Source organism: Eschscholzia californica, unplaced genomic scaffold, assembly GCF_041429995.1.
Source record: "Eschscholzia californica isolate CP2 unplaced genomic scaffold, dmEscCali1.0.p SCAF_2, whole genome shotgun sequence".
NCBI classification, from domain to species: Eukaryota; Viridiplantae; Streptophyta; class Magnoliopsida; order Ranunculales; family Papaveraceae; genus Eschscholzia; species Eschscholzia californica.
This window is the reverse complement of record NW_028238309.1, coordinates 45586941-45605906: the sequence shown is the minus strand read 5'-3', so window position 1 is coordinate 45605906 and position 18966 is coordinate 45586941. Positions and strand designations below refer to the sequence as shown.

The 18966-nt window shown below is 35.0% G+C and overlaps 2 protein-coding genes across 5 annotated transcripts; one reads left to right on the top strand and one right to left on the bottom strand.

Moving 5' to 3' along the window:
• Nucleotides 1-1619: 1619 nt before the first annotated feature.
• On the bottom strand, nt 1620-2086 carry LOC147558304 (small ribosomal subunit protein eS21). Its single transcript, XM_086657478.1, has one exon. The coding sequence runs from the start codon at nt 2015-2017 to the stop codon at nt 1769-1771; it is 249 nt and encodes an 82-aa protein (XP_086513604.1). The 5' UTR covers nt 2018-2086; the 3' UTR covers nt 1620-1768.
• An 11272-nt stretch (nt 2087-13358) lies between these two features.
• LOC147558303 (zinc finger protein JACKDAW-like) lies at nt 13359-17094 on the top strand. 4 transcript variants are annotated; one of them, XM_086659930.1, is made up of 4 exons: nt 13359-13965; nt 14263-14427; nt 14534-14930; nt 15269-17094. In XM_086659930.1, the coding sequence occupies exons 2-4, from the start codon at nt 14271-14273 to the stop codon at nt 16566-16568; spliced, it is 1854 nt and encodes a 617-aa protein (XP_086516056.1). In that variant the 5' UTR covers nt 13359-13965; nt 14263-14270; the 3' UTR covers nt 16569-17094. The 4 variants fall into 4 exon arrangements, with proteins under 4 accessions (XP_086516056.1, XP_086516054.1, XP_086516057.1 ...); XM_086659928.1 differs by having other exon boundaries at nt 13361-13965; nt 14531-14930; XM_086659931.1 differs by having other exon boundaries at nt 13366-13965; nt 14267-14427.
• The last annotated feature ends 1872 nt before the right edge of the window (nt 17095-18966 follow it).

Here is an 18966-nt window from a genome sequence, read left to right as displayed (position 1 = left end):
TTGTCCTGCTCAAGACTACATATGCTCTACGACAATATAGTGTAAACGATTTTTTTGTAATATAATGTAAACGATGTGTAATGTAAAAGAAATTATGTGTAATTTATTGAACATGACACACGTACAGTTGATAAATTACGTTATATACATGACAAATGTTGGTTTCCTCGTCATAAATAACAAATAATTTACGTATTTGTTTCATAATTTGTATTCGATGTGTATTTATGTATGAGTAAAAACAAAAACAAATGTTGTTGTAATGTTCCCAGAAAAATATATTATTTCCAAATCTGAAAATTAAGTGAGAGAAAGTGACATATACGTTTTGTATATTAACCCCTAAATCACGCTAAATTGATATCAGAAAATATACTCTTTCCAAATCTGAAAGTTTAGAGAGAGAAAATAAATTTAATTTACAAATCTGTTTAGAGGAGAGAGAAATTATGATTTGTTTCTACTCCCTCCGTCCCAAATTAAGAGTCCCGTATTCCTTTTTCGTCTGTCCCAAATTAAGAGTCTCATTCCTCTTTTATCATATAAAATCCATAGATTTTCTAATTATACCCGTGTTGACAATATATAATGTATTTATTACTTAATTAAAACAATTCGTATTTTGGTAATCTTTTAGAAAGAGATAAGAATAATTTGTGTTTATGGAAACTAATCTTATATATAGCGCTAATTCTTTTGAATTCAAAAAAACATGTTAAAAATTAATATGGGTAAAAACGGAAAAGTAAAAGCTATGAAAAAAAGTTACGTTTTTAAAATGGGACTCTTAATTTGGGACGGAGGGAGTATTTGTTTTTTGCTAATAAATTCCCCAAATCACTCCTATATTTGATTTCCTTCTTTTCAGCGTTTGATTAGTTTCTGGTAATGGCGTTTCGAAGATTTAGGTTAGGATTTTTGGAAACGTTTCGTTTTGGGAAAGTTTTGATTTTGTTTCCTATAATTTATCCCAAATTCACGGTTAATTAAGTTGTTGGAATTTTCGGTCCGGCCCCACAATTTAAAATCCCGTGAAAATTTTGGGACACGAATGGGATTGTTTTATAGATAGTATGGGTTTTTAGACCCAAGAGCAAAAGGACTAAAAATCTATTTTTTGACAAGATTGGACCCTACCTTTTTGAACATTATTTTGGTCTATATACACACGGATCCTTTTTAATAATATTTAACGGAAAATTTCAAAGTGGAGGTCAATACTATACACATTTTCATTTTGGAAGTATAGTCTTAATATCGCGGTCTAAATAACGAAGCCTCTTGCCACTCTAAAGTCTAACCAAAGGCTATTGGCCAAATAGTGTCAATCTTGACACTCATGACTATGGGTAACTAGAGTGATGCCAATAAACCGTCTTCCCAACTTTATTTCTACCCCTTGCCGGGTGATGGACCCTTTGAGGAGATAAACATGACTCGACGGGGAAGAGGTTCACATGATGTAAGAGAAGACCAAGTGCACGAGAATAGATGAGATATGGACATCTTAGGGACATGCAGTTCCGAAGTGGGACCAATTTCCCTTTCTAGTGAGGTCATGGCCCTACCCTTTCAAAAGAAATAATAAATAAACATCCCATGTGGTGTCTATGTTTTTTTTTTTTTTTTTTGTTTTAACTGTCATTGCTTAATTTTGAAACCCTAACAAGATTAGAATCTTTCATTGCTTATGTCTTCTACATTTCAAATGTAAACTTGCTACAAATTGCAAAACCCATAGATGTGTCGAAGACCATCTATATAAAACTTACTGTTGTCCAACTTCTGCTTTCTGCTTCTGCCACAACCTATCAATTGCACTGTCAGCATCTCCCTGGGCACGGACGAACCCACAGAGGGCAAAAGTGGAGAATTGGCCAGTATAGATACCATTCTCATCCAAATGTCCAATATTCAGCTGGACTGAAGCATGATCCTTTGAGGTAATCAGCCTATTTGTTGCAGAGCATTTCCTTGGGATGTAAAGATCCATGTTTTGTCCTTCTTCGTTCTGCATCTTGGTAATTTGAAAGAACTCCAAACAAGTTTGAACCAACTAATAAAGCTCGGAGCCTCTGCAGAATAGATATGTGGTGTCTATGTTACTTCCCCATATTTGAATTATTTTTCCTAGAAAGAACGTGCAACATGATACCGATCGATCCTGTAAAGTTTATGACAGTAAAATAAAATATTTGAAGTGGAGAAGATAAATTATAAGAGTTCTTTTTTCTTTTGTTAAGATAAAATTGTAAGAGTCTTGACTTTCGAACGTTGAATTATATTATATAACTTAACAAAACATGACTCAAGTAGCTTTAATATGAGGACCTAAAATTTCGGTACGAAAGACCAAACCTTTTTATACTATATCATGTTCGATTTTTGATGAAACGTGATACTGTCTATTGGCTGCTGGATTTGGGACATGGTAGAAAATTTTCTGGAGAATAAAGACTTATTCAATTAAGATTAACTTAGGGAACAAATTTATTTTTTAGCCCAAAAAATTATTTTATTGTTTGCGGTCATCTAGTCTTCACTTCTTCTCTACCACCACAACTTCCGGCCACCACCACTACTTTCGACCACACATCTCTTTCTCTCTCCCTCCCTCTCTCTCTTTCTTGCATGATACATACATATTCTAATTGTGCATTTGCAACAAAAAAAAAAATTGTGTATTTGCAAAAAAAGAAAAAATTGTGCATTCATCATGATTTTAAATACTTTATTTCTAGCCTCTTTAGGCTAACCTTGTCTGACTTCAAATCCTAGTTCCATTTGTAGTTTCACGTTGATTATGAAAATATAAGTCTGAGAGATTTAAAACCAAGAAGTCCTAAAAGCTTCAAATAAACTTGTCATGAAATATATACTTGCCAGTTTCTGCCAAAAGAAGCAAACTTATCTTGATTTCTGTCGTTCCAACGGGTGAATGAGTTGAAATTTAACATCAATAGATAGATAAATAATCGAATGAATAGGATAATATCCATGTTACCATATTACCTAAGAAGGCTAGGACGAAAATAAGGTCTATCATAGTTCAACAAAAAAAAAGGGTCTATCACGCTATCTCCATAACAATATCCAAACTAAACACAAACAGTTTTTTAGGAATAACATTTACAACAAAAATTTAAGAAATAGTTAGCAAGATGAAGAATAAATTAGATATATTATTTTTCATTTTCTAGTGCAGTTGTCTATGATAAAAATAACTTTAAAGAAATACTGTGGTGACTCTCTCTCGATCACACGCCTGTGCATATAAATAAAATTTTGATACCGTATAGTTTACCATTTTAGATGTGGTCCAACTTAGGTGCCACTCCTACATGAATTCACATAAGATTTTTGTGGCACAAAAGCCAAAGCTGCCACTAGGAGTTTCACTCTCTCGTGTTAAATAGCAAAGAAGTGAGTTTGATACAAATAATCAACTATTGCATTGTTAAGTTTGAGGTAACATTAGTGAGAAAAAACCAACAACTCTTAGAATAGTAAAAAGTATAAGTTTAATTCAAAAAAACATTATGGAGAGAAAAGCATTACAATTTAAGTTTAACTCAAAGATGCCCTGAACTATCATTTTTCTAGACAAACAAAGATATTTTGTAGTATCTTCACAAAATATACTCCAAGTTCAAAGGTTTCCCCACCAACAACCCTAACCTAGTCATCTCTCATCTCCTCTTTACGGATGATTGCATCATCTTTGGCAGGAATTCGCTCGACAACATTCACACCCTCAAAGCCACCCTTAAAACCTTTTGTGACTCCTCCGGTCAAATGATCAACTATAACAAATCCAATATTTTTTACTCCAAGAACTCGCACCCTAAATTCAAGCGGATCATCATGCGCTCTCTCAAAGTTAAATATGCCTTCACCTCTGAGAAATACCTGGGAGCGCAACTTTTCATTGGAGCTCAGAAGAAGAAGGTTTTCAATGACATCATCCATCAAATCAAGAACAAACTAGAGAAATGGAACCACTCGTTCCTTTCCCAAGCTGGGCGCACTGTTGTCATTTCGACAATAGCTGCGGCCGTACCCCGATACCAAATGCAATGCTTTGCAATTCCCAAAGGCACAAGCAAATGCATTTCGACTGTCCAAAAGTCGTTCTGGTGGGGTAAGTCTAGAGGTATATGCACCAAATCTTGGTCTGCTATTTGTCTCCCTAAGCACATGGGTGGTCTTGGTATTCATCGCCCCGAACTCGATAACATATCTATGTTAAGTAAGTTAGCATGGAGAATCAAAGCTGAACCTCAAGCCATGTGGGTCCAATTCTTAAAAGCTAAATATTTCCCGCACACGGAGAACCCTGGCCCTGCTAAATCTCATCACTCTTGGCAATGGAAAACCATCAGAAAACACCTAAATAATATTGAAGAGTTAACCACATGGGAAGTTCACAATGGAGATAAGATTAATATATGGGAAGACAAGTGGATCCCCTCTCTCAGCAACCCTCCGAGCAATAATTATCAATCTAATCTTACAAAGGTCTCTCAACTGATCTCGAATAATGAATGGAACGAGGACATGCTGAATAACAACTTTGACGATGCTACCAAGAACCTTATCAAAGCTATCCCTATTAATGAAGATGGTGAAGATTAGAAGAAATGGATCCTTACAGATTCAGGTAAGTTCACGGTTAAATCTATGTATAATCATCTTTGTACCAGCATGAACTCCCCTATGCCCCTGTCGCCCAACTGGAAGTTTATTTGGTCTATCCCTACTGTGCCTAGAATACAAATTTTCATCTGGAAAATTTGCTCCAAAGCTCTTCCGGTGAGAGCGAGAATAGGTCAATATATTGACAATAATCTGAATTGCCCCAACTGCAACGAAATTGAATCTATAGAACATGCTCTTTTACATTGCCCTTTAGCTAGAAACGTGTGGTTCTACTTCAATATCATCTCCATCAATATTACTTCAGTGACAGACTGGATCTTCTCTTGGGAGAATGCTTCGAACAAAGGTAAAACGGAAAGTAACATTCACTATGCTACCATCTTATGGATAATATGGAAAACCAGATGTGACCACTGCTTTCAACATGAAATCAACTCTATTACTACTATCATAACCATGATTAAAAACTTTCCGAAAACAATTCCCCCGCTGAAAAACAATAAATCTATCCTTCAAAATAGATGGCAACCCCCAGAACAGTCCTGCTTAAAAATAAATGTAGACGCTTCCTTTATAAATGTTGAATCTATAACAGGTACCAGTTTAATAATACATGATTCGAACTCGAAATTCATAGAAGCCCACGCAACTACTATTAGAAGTCGAACCAGTGAGGAAAGTGAAGCCATAGCTATCCTGAATGGACTGTTATGGGCAGAAGCAAAAAAATATAACGACATCATCATCGAGAGTGACAACATCAATATCATCAATAACATAAAGAATGGCAGGCAAGGAATTCAATGGCAATCCAAAATTCACATCCAAAAAATTCATGAAGTAAAAAAGAGGCTGCAAAAGGTGCAATTCAAACACACGATCAGGAAATACAACGCTCCTGCAGACAAGCTAGCGAAATGGACTAGGTTAAAGAATAGAACGAAGACTTGGCATAATATTCCCTGTTTTCTTGTTAATATGTATTGTAAGAATGTTTTAATTTCTTAATATTAGAGGAACTGTTTCAACAAAAAAAAAAAACAAAAAATGGATGAAGTGATGGATAACACGGGTCAAATAGGTAATAATTGATAAGAGAAAAAAGTATATGCTTAAAGGGCCTACAAGTCCGTCTAATTTGGCTTTCAATTATATAGTCCATTATTAAGATGAGAGGATAAATCTAAAGCCCAAAAAAGGAGCCCGAATAGGAAATCCAACTCAATAGGGAATTATATTTCAAAAAAACCCAAAATGTTAGATTACCTCTCTATCCCTCCAAAAGAAATTGTTCCCTCTCTTATCCCTCACTCATTTCCCGCCCAAACAGCCTCCCCTCTTCCCCTCCCTGACTTGATTTGACCCGAGACTGACCAGCCTCTCTCTTTCTCTCTCGGTCACCGCGCTCTCTCTCTTCATTCACATCCTTCTTGATTAGACACAAACCCACTCCATCTCTCTCTCTTCATTCAAACAATTTCTCTCTATCTCTCCTCTCTATCTCGATCCAACGATTCCTATCTTCATTCATTCAAAGCTGCCTCCCCGTCTCTCTCTCTATCTCTTTTTGAAGCGAAACGATTTCGGCCATTAACCCCTAGAATCGAAACGTTACCGGCGATTCTCTCTCTAGAAAAGCTATTTAAGCAACTTGATCTACTAATTTATCTCTCTATTTCGCTCTCTTTCAACGAATCTTGTGCTTCTCTCTCTATTTCGCTTTCTTTCAAACACAGGTACGTCTCTGTTCTTCCTCTAACTCTTGATCCTCTCTCTGTTGTTGGTAAATTATTAGGATTGTTAGAACATTTTTGGGGTTTCTTGTTTCAGATCTTTGGTTGTTGGTACAGTTTTAGGGGTGTTCGAAAATTTGGGGGTGTTTTCAAACAATTAGGGTTTATTATTTCAAGTTCAGTAGTCTGATCTATAGTTTGTGATAAAACATTTTGGGTTTTTTTTTCAAAAAAGTTTTAGGGTTAAGTTGCTCTACAGTTTGTGATGAGTTTGTTTTAACATTTTGGGTTATTTTCAAAAAATTAGGGTTTCGTTTCACACATTTAGTACTTTGATCTTGATTTTTGGGGTTTAACTTGCTCGTAAGTTGTTGTTCTTCGTGATCGTTGTCGACATTTTGGTTTGTGATAAACCATTTATGGATTTTGTTTTTGATTTCGGAAGCATGCATCTTCACAGAAGGTAATTTTGGGGTTTGTGGTTCTTCATCAAGTTTTTAGGTTAGGTTTGCTGATGAAATTATGGGTTTGTTGTAACATTTTGTGTTATTTTCAAAAAATTAGGGTTTCGTTTCACACATTTAGTACTTTGATCTTGATTTTTGGGGTTTAACTTGCTATTAAGTTGTTGTTCTTCGTGATTGTTGTCGACATTTTGGTTTGTGATGAAACATTTATAGATTTTATTTTTAATTTCGGAAGCATGCATCTTCACAGAAGGTAATTTTGGAGTTTATGGTTCTTCATCAAGTTTTTAGGTTAGGTTTGCTGATGAAATTATGGGTTTGTTATAACATTTTGTGTTATTTTCAAAAAATTAGGGTTTCGTTTCACACATTTAGTACTTTGAGCTAGCCCTAGAAAGAGGGCTAGTGAAGAGCCAACCACAGCTGGGCCTAGCAAAAAAGACAAGAAAATGATGAATGTGACTTCATCACAGACAAAGGTATGATATTCTATACACATCTGTGAGAATGTCCTTTCATTATTGTTTGTGGTCTCGCATTTCGTATAATGTTTTGGCATAATTTCTACTGTGTTGCCATTCTGTAAAATGTTGCTTAACTTGTTCCTACCCTTATTCCTAGGGTTTTGTGAAAAGTTATGAAAACCATTAGCATCAGCTTATTGTCTGTACACATTGCAAGATGATCCGCCATTTTTGGCATTGTTCTAGCATTTAGAGTAGTGTTCGAACATTTTGATGAATGCTTTAACACACAGATACGACTATGTTCTTCCTCAAAATCTTCTTCCCATCTCTGATCTTGGTCAAGTTTTAGGATTTTTGGTGGTGAAATTATGAGTTTGTTTTGACATTTTGGGTTGTTTTCAAAAAAATTAGGGTTTCGTTTCACACCTTTAGTACTTTGATTCTGATTTTTGGGGTTTAACTTGCTCTTAAGTTGTTGTTCTTCGTGATTACTGAAAATATTTTGGTTTGTGATAAAACATTTATGGATTTTGTTTTTGATTTCGGAATCATGCATCTTCACAGAAGGTAATTTTGGGGTTTATGGTTCTTCATCAAGTTTTTAGGTTAGGTTTGTTGATGAAATTATGAGTTTGTTGTTACAGTTTGGGTTGTGATTAGCAAATTAGGTTTCTGAAATGAATGGTTTGTTTTAGAATTCTAGGTTCTGTTAAAGAAATTAGGGTTATGTTGAGACATTTTGGGTTCTGTTCTTGGTAAATATTGGAGACATTTTATTTTTTTATAAAAAATTTGGTTGGGTGTTGATGCATTTAGTGGTTTTTACCCATGAAACTTGATATGATGTAACATTTTGGGTTGTGTAGAAATATTTTTGGTTTGTTTCAAACATGTGGGGGTATCTTACAAACATTTCAATTTGTGCAGAAAACATATAAAAGGTAGTGAAGAGCCAACCACCGCTGGGCCTAGTAAAAAAGGCAAGAAAATGATGAATGTGACATTATCACAGACAAAGGTAATATATTTTTTAAATATTTCAAACCATTTTTAAGCATTTTACATAATTTCGAGACATTTTGGAGTTTATCCTCTCAGTTTTGTTTGTATTCTCGCATTTCGTATAATGTTTTGGCTTAATTGCTAGTGTGTTGTCATTCTGTAAAATATTGCTTCACTTATTCCTACTCTTATTCCTAGGGTTTTGTGAAAAGTTCTGAAAACCATTGGCATCATCTTACAATGTTGTAGCATTTGTAGTCGTGTTGGAACATTTTGCTGAATGATCTAGCATATCTATTACTGTGTGTTTGAAGCATCGATCTGCGACATCCAAATCGGAAGAGCAGATGGTGGAGGCTCAACGTACAGAGTCAAGGGAGCAAAAGAAGAAAAATTATTTAAATTACAAATGTAATTTGAAAGCAGTTCACAAGGTAGCAAGGGACAATTTGGAAGCATTTGTAGTCCAGTTTTTGTTCTCTGGAATGTTGATGAAATGAATGGGTTGTTTTAATAATTTGGGTTGTGTTCCAGAAATTGGAGTTATGTTATGTTGAGACATTTAGTACTTTGTTTATGATTTTTGGGAGTTTTACTTGATTATTACAGTGATGTTATTGGTCAATGAGGCAGATAATTTGGTTATGTTTTAACATTTAGTGGGGTGTTGATGGATTTTGTGGTTATTAATGAGTAAAAATTGATATGTTTTTGATATTTTGAGTTGTGTAGAAATATTTTGTGCAAAACATTTAAAAAAGAGAAGCAGCGGCAGCAAGACAATAGGTGGTACAAAGAGCTAGCTCTAGAAAGAGGGCTAGTGAAGAGACAACAACTGCAGGGCCTAATAAAAAAAGGCAAAAAAATATTAAAGGTGACTGAATCACAGACCAAGGCAAGATGCATTCCTAAACATTTTGCATAATGTTTAAGAATGCATACGAAATGACATAAGGTTCTGTGAAAAAAGATAAAATTTGGGGAAAACAGTGGCATCAGATTTTTGAAATGTCCTCTCATTATTGATTGTGGTCTAGCATTAAGTATAATGTTTTCGCATTATTAGTAGTGTCCCGAGCATTATGTATAATGTAGCATGCAAGTTACCTAATCTTCATCCATTTCAGAATATATTCGGAAATGTTACACAACGACGGAGTATGTCCGTTTCAAAATCAAAAGTTCTCTCATCAGCGAAGAAGTGTAGGTATTTTAAATTGAATTCTGCTTTGCAATTTAACAAATGTTTGGACACTGCTTAAAATGCTTAGAAAACGTTAGACTGATCTGAACATCTTTAATACAAAATTGTGGTGAACATTTTTCAAAATGTTCACACATCCTTTAAAATGTTAATACAAATTGTAAAGTGTTTTTAATAAAACGAGAACCAGTTGCTACTGTTAACATAACTGTACGGAATAGTGTTAACACATCCCGTAAAATGTTTAGACAAACTGTAAAGTGTTGCTTACAAAACGAGAAGTGGTTGCTAATATTAACAAATCTGTACGGAACAACAATGAAAACACCATGAAAATACCCTAAAACCAAGAACAACCTCACCAATGGAGCTTCAAATAAGTAGATCTACAAATCTATATATTTAACTCTCTACAAAACTATGAAAACACCATGAAAACATCTCTCTAAAACCAGATTTGAAGTTTTTTTTAACATCCATTAAAGAAGATGATGATTGAAGATAAAAGATGATGAAGGTTGCTCAAACGAAGAAGATGATGAAGGTCGCTCAAACGAAAAAGATGATGACTGAAGATGATGATTGAAGATGATTGAAAATAAAGGAAGATAATGAATGTTCTTGAAGAGGGTTTAGGTTATTGTAGAGAGAGAAATCTGGAAAAAAATTTTAGAGAGAGAAAGAGGTAATGAAGAGGGTTGAAGAATGACAACTGTAGAGAGATGAAGATGATGATTGAAGAAGATGATGACTGTAGAGAGATGAAGATGATGATTGAAGAAGATGATGGTCGGTGAGGTTCGGTTTTAATATGGTAGAGAGAGAAAGTGAAAACAGATTATGGAGAGAGAAAGATATTTGATTTCTGGAAGAGAGATATTTTGGAGAGAGAAAGATATGATTTCTTATAAAGGGGGAGAGTTGTTGGATATATATAGGAGGGCAAAAGAGGGATTAGAAGAAAATATTAGGTCTTAGAGATACGAGTTGGGTCCGGATTGAGCATAGGGATGTGTATTTGGGTTTGATTTGAGATATTAATTGATTTTTGGGTTTTTGGTGGGTTAATAATCCCTATTGGGTTTTTTTTTGTATTTGGGCCCAAAATTTGGGCTTTTCATCAAAAAATTCTATTAAGATTGAACAAAAATAAATTTGAGGAGGTCCAACTATATATTGGGAGAAAAATAATGTTTGGGGAAATGATAGAGTGACTTAGAAATTGGTACTTAGAGGGTGACATATTTCCTCATTTAGAAATAAAAGCGGTCCCCACCGTAGTCAAACTTTGAAAAAACCTTGTCTTTTAGTGATTCCACATCAGTTGGGCATTGAAATGCCCAAAAAATTGGGCACTCTAGCATCTCCCTAATGTTTGTCTAGCAAAAAAATCCTGATTGAAATCAAGTTGGAAATTGGTGCGGACACTCACATTTGGCTTCAGTATTGTACTCTCTTGATAAAAGAGACGGAATTTGGAGAAGGTCCGACTACTAGCGCCCCGTCAAAAGATTGTTAACACTAGGGGAGGAGATTGGCTAAGGTCACTCCTTTAACCCCAAACACTTATTGGCAATCGGGTAAAATGGACACATGTCGACCCGTCCGAAACCCAAAGTAAAGTCTCAGACTCCGGACTAGACCAGTGCGAGGGCATTTTAATTGTAGTTTTGGATCAAGGATTCGTGTTGATTTCAAAAAATGACAATCTTGGAATCAGTCAGAGATGAAAGACTCGATGATGGATCTCGTTTGGATGGATGATTCTGCTTCTATGATTTCCGATTCTGCTATTGAGAACTTGTGGAGAAAACCTGTAAAGGGTTCGGAAACCTCTACGACACTCGAGACAGACAGATTGCATTTTGCAGTTAAAGTATTGAGTATTGAATGACCTTGGATTCAATGTAGTGAACTGACCCACTTCGGGGGTGATTTGGTGCCCTTTTATAGGTTGTTTTGGACCAACCGTGATAGAAGGTGAGATGCAGGCGGTTGAGATCCACCGTTCAGGATTTAGACTACTGTTTGATAGTTTGGGGATATAAAGTTTCATCTTTGATTTTATCTCGTATCTTGGATATCTACAAGTTCATGTGTTCAAGGATCCTTGCTAGATATCTTTTGAGTTATAGATTCTCTATGAGTTGTTTCCTCCTTCGAGACTCTTGAATCCCAAGTTACTTAAATACTTAAGATCTTCATCGACTAAGATCTTTGAGAAGATTCGGGATTGAATCGGTAAGCGTGTGACGTGCTTCTGCCTTCTCATGTTCAGGACTTAAGACATTGGTCTTGCTTACGTGGACCCCCCACCCCCATATACTTCTCGCGAATCCCAAGGCAGACCTGGTTGTATTTGTGGCAGGACAGGACTGGAGCTCTTAAAATGATCTTGTCGACCTCCCGATTCTGGGCTTAGGTGACAGACCTTTTGGGGGCTCATCGGTCATGTTGCCTTGAGACGGGTTGATCCGTTGGGCTTTTGGTCTTTTCTTGACTTATTGACGATAGTCAATGGATGACCATTATGCATCATCAGTTTGGAATCAAAGTTATTTCTCTCTCCAACTCTTCGTTGTGATTGATGATGGTGGATTCAGAATCAAGGTTATTACCAGATAGCGTTATAATAATGATAAGTAGGAGAAGACACGATACGAGAAAAAACAAGGCAAGGGGGTCGGGCGCCTAACCCAGGCCGAATCTGACGCGAATAGACACCCGACGCGAGTATCAACTTTGTCAGTTGCCTTTAACCGCTCCTATTTATATTCCGACCGAATTTCAGACTGAGAGTTTGGACAAACTATTAAGCGTCAGGACCAATTATACAAAAGCTTAGTTTATTTTTTTTTTAAAATAAGGCGAGGTGACTGGGGATGAAAAACGGACCGGACGGGTAGTCCGCAGTCACTTACTCTTCCGGTCCGGGCGGAACGAGAATTTGTCCGCTCAGACATCTAGTCGAATCGGGCGAGCACTTGACAAAATTTGGTTGGTTTGTTGCCTGTTTGTGCCCACCTAAATTATCAGGCAATTCGGGTACCTGACCGGTCGGACTCGGGCATATTTTTTTTTGCGTGAGTGCCCACGAAAGATACTCATTAGGATTTAACCCAAGCAAAGCCCATAAACATAGCCTAATCAAGAGTGGTCTCTCCCTCAACTCTTTTTGAGAATCCTCAACCACTTTTTTCGTTATCACTACTGATGTGGGATTAAAATGTGGATACGAAAACTTATTTTGTAACGGTAACAAAGTCCACATTGTAAACTCTTTGAGATGAAAGAGATATAAAGCTTTATAAATAAGAAACGTATTCTTTCCATGCACATACGTGTAAGTGTGTAGTCAAAATGTCAATTATATTTATTTATTATAACTATCTATATATGATGAAAATGTCTAAATAAGTCGAAAATACCAATCGGTCGGACTTATACGGACGAAAGACCGCTTAGAACCTTTTGTCTGTGCCCGTCCAACTAAACTTGACGGTCCGAACAGGTATTGCCTGTATCGGACACCGAACACCGAACACTCACGGACACATCGAGCATGGGTGGTTTGTTGACGAATTCGGACTCGTGGACCGTTTTCCCATCCCTACCTAGAGGTGATTAATGGAAGGCATACATACCATCACGGTTGTTTATAGGTAACAAAAAAATCGTCATCAAATGTAACGGTAACACTGTTTTACTGCCACCTATCTTGTACAGCTGATTGTCTGAAAAGCACCGTGGCAGTATAGTGGGTCCCACACACGTCAGCAGCCATGGTATCACGGATTCACCCTAGTCAGAGTCTGGTAAAAAGCCCACATGATGAGATGAGAAGAATATCTTTCTCTCTCTCTACTCTACTCTCTCTCCTTTCTCTCTCTAAATCTACTGCATGGATTCTTATCTATCCTTTGGCTGGATTGCATGATTAATTGTGAAAACAGTATCTTATTACAAAGTAATTATGAAATTAATCATTGATAGAGTAGAGGTAAAAAGGTAAGTAACTTTTCATTATTACTCCAAAATTCAACAAAAAATATCTCCTTTTTCTCCAAAACTTTTCAAAATTTAAAAATTCAAAATAAACCTAACCCTAGGGGAGGAAAAAGAAAACCAGACAACATATAAGACAATTCTGTGCAGTAAGTACCTTTCACTAGTTAAATTACAAGTGTAGAGAGAGAGAGAGAGTGAAAGTTAGAGAGACAGCAATGAGGTGAGGTGGTGGACCATGTAAGAATAGTTATCTATGGCTGACCGACTTTGACAAAGCCGTGAAAGATAAGGAAGAAGGTAGAGACTAGAGAGAGAGTTTTAGAGAGAGAGAAAGAGATAAGAGAACTGAAGAAATATTCCTTTTAAGCTTTTCTGAGTATTGGTTTGTAGTAGTTGTTTGTTCTTCTCCTGAGATTCAAACAAAGGTAAACAAAATCTCTCTCACTATTTACAAGATCTTCTAGTTCTAGCTCTAGCTAGGGTTTTATATTTTGATATATGTAGTTTTTCGACTTTGGGTTTTTTGGCAGGATCGAAACATCATAATATATGATACTGGATTTATCTGTTTGTAATATTTTCTTTCTTTTTGTGTGTTTAAATTCATGTATATGTCTTTGTTTTGTTTAATTAGGTTAAATTTTGTTGTGTAGTTTGGTATCTACCCAAAGTCTTGTTTAAATTGTAACTAATTCAAGAAATGAATTTTGATGATGATGTAGATAGGTAGATGATGATGTCTGGACCTGGTGACGGATTTCCAGTTTCCGTTCCTTCTTCTCTAAGAGGGTTTCCTAATCAAGAAAAAAATTCATCTCATCCAAACCCTAATTCTGATCAAGGTAATCCTGTTGTTAAGAAGAAGAGAAATCTACCAGGAACACCAGGTATGTATAATCACATGCACTTGATGATTAATCAATCATATAACTTCTCTCTCGCTATAACTCTCTAACCCTAGCTCTCGCTTTTCTCTCTCGTTTCTCGAAGCAGATCCAGATGCTGAAGTTATAGCTTTATCACCAAAATCACTTATGGCAACAAATAGATTCTTATGTGAGATTTGTAACAAGGGTTTTCAAAGAGATCAAAATTTACAACTTCATAGAAGAGGTCATAATTTACCATGGAAGCTTAAACAAAGATCAAGTAAAGAGATTAGAAAGAAAGTTTATATTTGTCCAGAGAAAAATTGTGTTCATCATGATCCATCAAGAGCTTTAGGTGACCTAACAGGAGTTAAGAAACATTTTAGTAGAAAACATGGAGAAAAGAAATGGAAATGTGAAAAATGTTCAAAGAAATATGCAGTTCAATCTGATTGGAAAGCTCACTCTAAAATTTGTGGTACTAAAGAGTATAAATGTGATTGTGGGACACTCTTCTCTAGGTTTGATTATCTTCTCTCTCAATTTTTTTTCTCACTTTCTCTCTTTCTTTAGATCCCTCTATTGCCACTTTTAGGTTTTAATAATTTACGTTATGAAAGTAATAAATGCTCATGTACTAGCTAGCTACCTAGCTTGCTATATATCTAGGGTTTCATGAACTACCTTTTTGTTCCTTTTTCTATATAGATCTCAAATTAAATGCAATCTAAGTTAGTGAACTTTAGAAAATGCATGAATGTATAATATCTCAAGTGATTTTAGAGGAGGTTGTTTATTTTCTTTTCTATATGAAGATTATTACTTGTATAATTATAAATATTTTGTTTGATTTGAGCAGGAAGGATAGCTTTATCACCCATAGAGCGTTTTGTGATGCTTTAGCAGAAGAAAGTGCGAGATTCAATCCAACAATGTTATCGAAAAATAATTTGAGTTTTAGAACAGGTCATTCTCCCCTCATTACCGACAGTGCTAGAAGGATAGTTAGCCCTCATGAATCAGGCGGTTTCTTACATGCAATGAACAATGGACAAGGGCTAGATTTAGAAAATGGTTCTCAATTTTGTCCGATTAATGTTAGATCGGATTATACGAATCCAAACGGATTAATGAACCCGCTTGATATTCATAATCATACCGAAGAAACAAAACCTAGATTGTCACTATGGCTAAATCATCAATCCAATACCCAACTTAACACACCCATGGATCAAATGGTTAATGTTGTTAGTCCTGATTCATTTTTAGCATCAAAATCATCAAATGGAGGAGGGTTTCCACATGATCAGTTTTCACAAATGGCTTCCGCGAATAACTTGTTCGGTTCCTCCGCATCAATGGTTGATTACCCTGGATGTATTTCGACACAATGGATGAACAGATGTATTGAAGGATCAACAGGTATTAATCTTTCTTTATCGAATTCGTCACAAGGATTAAACAAGGAAGAAGATAACATCAACAACAACAACAAGAACAGTAATGGTAAAGAAGCAGGATTAATGGTGGAAACTAGTTTCCCTTCTTTATATTCAAATCAAAACCAGACATCACCAACAACAACATCATCATCTGCTATTCATCATATGTCGGCTACCGCACTTCTACAAAAAGCAGCTCAATTAGGAGCTACAAGAAGTAGTCCTTCATTTATCGGCGGATTTGCTGGAGCAGTTATAAGTTCATCTTCTTCAGATACAACTTGTTTCAATTCCCAGACTAGAAATCATGACCATCAGAACTTAAACCAATTGATGAATCCAAATGGTATGTTTAATGGGTTGATGAATTTAAGTTCGTTAAACGATACAGATCAAAACAATCTTGAACATTTGATAATGTCTACTGGAGTAGTTCCTGGTGATCAAGAAAGTCAATCTTCATTATTGAATAAACAGAAGAAACTTCATCCAAGTACAGATCAAAACCCATCGGGTATGGTTGATCATAGTTTAACAAGAGATTTTCTTGGAGTAGGAGTACAACTCAATAACAATGGAAGTTATCATCATCGTCCTAATAATAATCATCCTTCATTGTCACCACACGAGCTAGTGAAATTTGCTGCTTCAATGGCGAGTACTACATCTATGGATCATCATCATCAGTTGAATCGATATAATAGCGGAAGTCATTGATGATTATAAACAAGTCACTTTAGCTGAGTGGTAACATCTGCCAGTATACAGAAGATATACTAGAGTTCGAATCTTATTATTTCAGCAAAAAGATGAATGTGTCTTATCACTTCCAAGTCATCTGACTAGGTCGTACATTATCATCATCTTGTCTTTGTACAAAACAATGATGATGAAACTGATCATAAGAAAGACAAGATAGAGAGAGAGAGAGCTCACGGGTGGCAAAGGAGGTAGGTCATGCAGTGAAAAAAAGAAAAAAGAATATTTAGTTGGTGGGTATTTCTCAGTCTTGATTCCGCTGACCAATGGTCAACTTCTAAAAGAAACGGCAACAGTCAACAATCAACGATTGGGATTTAAGTCTTGGTTGGTATGACTCTAGTTCTTTATTTGTTTTTGCTGTTTTGTTATTATTCTGTTTTTTTTTCTTTTTTTTTTTAAAAGGGAGAAATGTATTTTATCTAGAATCTCCTCTCGTGATAATGTACTGCATTTCTTATTTTAAAGTTCAAATTAATAATAATATATATATATATGTCAGAATATCGAAAAAAAAAAAGTAGTTGATTAGGTTTATATGAACTGTCCTAGAAAATTGCGTAGATCGCCCATGCTAGCTAGAAAACATTCTAATATAAAATTCACTACGTTACATATTAATAAATGATTTATTGGTATGGGGTGGAGTTCCATGTTTGTAATTGTAATACGTATGATTTACATACTAGACTGAATACGTTATGAAATTCACTAAAAGTTATTTTTAAAATAGACCGTGGACTGACACAAAAATCTTTGATTTTCATTTGGGCTTCGAGGAGACTCTGTTTATCAGTGTTTTATTCTTTAGGTTTAAGATCTGAATATCTGTAATTTCGTGTAATTTCATTTAGTTCTATTTGACGCCTCATGCGTATCAATATGTGGTTTATTTGGTGTGTAAATGTACCTCTGTGCTCTGGCCTGATCAATAACAAAGTTGATGAACTGGATATGCAAATTATTTGTTTTCATATGTTATCCCTATAAGTAATTCTCAACAATTATAAATTTGACCTTACTCTTCATGACATATTAGCATATGATGAACTAAGACAAGGATACGGGGTTTGGAATTTTGAAATCTACCAAGTGGGTGTGTTATTTAATTTGGATCGAGAACTTGGTATGTAATAAAATTTTACTTGATAATGTGAATGTGTAGTCATTCAATACATTTTCTATTTGTACAGAACTAAGTATATACATCATCTATGATATCACATTATCACTTATATGTGTATTTGTTACGATATTTTCAATTATATTAGATTTGTGCATGTGATTTCAACTTTGTAATGACATTGATTTATGCGCATGTTTTGCGCCTATTTTTGAGTTTTGTTATTATTTTTGTGTGGATAATTTTAGGAGTTTAACATGAAGAAGAAAGGCAAACAAGAAGGTAAAACTTATCCAATTACATTTTTATGTGAAATCTAATTGAACATATTCTATGGACATACATACGAGTTAGATTCTAATATGTAAGCATGAGAGTATTATCATACCCCATCCCTTGGACCATATCCAATGCAAGACTCAAATTGAAATCTCTCCTTCTATTCTAGGATTTTTTTATAGTTCTTTTACAAAAAATTTATCGGGCTACAATACAAAATTCAATTTGAGTCTTAAGATTATGAGGTGTCATTTGATTCTTAGAGCACCTCCAATGCAAAACTCTAAAAAAAAATCAATTAGTCTTATTTGTCAAATCTGAATTGAGATTCTCATTCCTCTGTGACAAGATATAGATTCTCTATTTTTTGTACGTCTCTAACAAAAGTCTAAAGTTGTTTTTTTTACTTATGCGGCATGATAATTTTGTAAAGAGATTTTTATTTATTTTGAAGATATATGAAGACTTGATTTCTATTGGTCTGAATATTATGTTTTTTCTTTGAAAAGACAAAGTAACTTTTTGTCCTTCTAGGCACAATAGAGAGTTTAGAAATGCACCCGAAGAACAATTTTAAACGCACACAAATTTTCAATACCGAAAATACCCCTTCTTTAACCCAAAATTACAGAAAAATTAAGATTGGAATTTTGAGTTCTCCTTCCAAGCGTAGTTCAGAGAGAAAGTGAAGATTGCGTCGATTTTTTACCATCAAATCATCAATTTATTTTAGGTTTAGGTGTTTGACTCTCTGTATCGGTTGTTTGAATCTCTTTATTGGTTGTCGGACCTTGAATTTTTGGGGTTTTCAACTAGTTTTTTCAATAAAATTCTAGAGAGAAATTTTTTTAATTTCTATTGATAAATAAAAGCAAAATCTTCTGTTCAAGGTATAAATATACTTATTGATTTATTATTTTAATTGTTTTAACAATTCTATACATACAAAAGTAA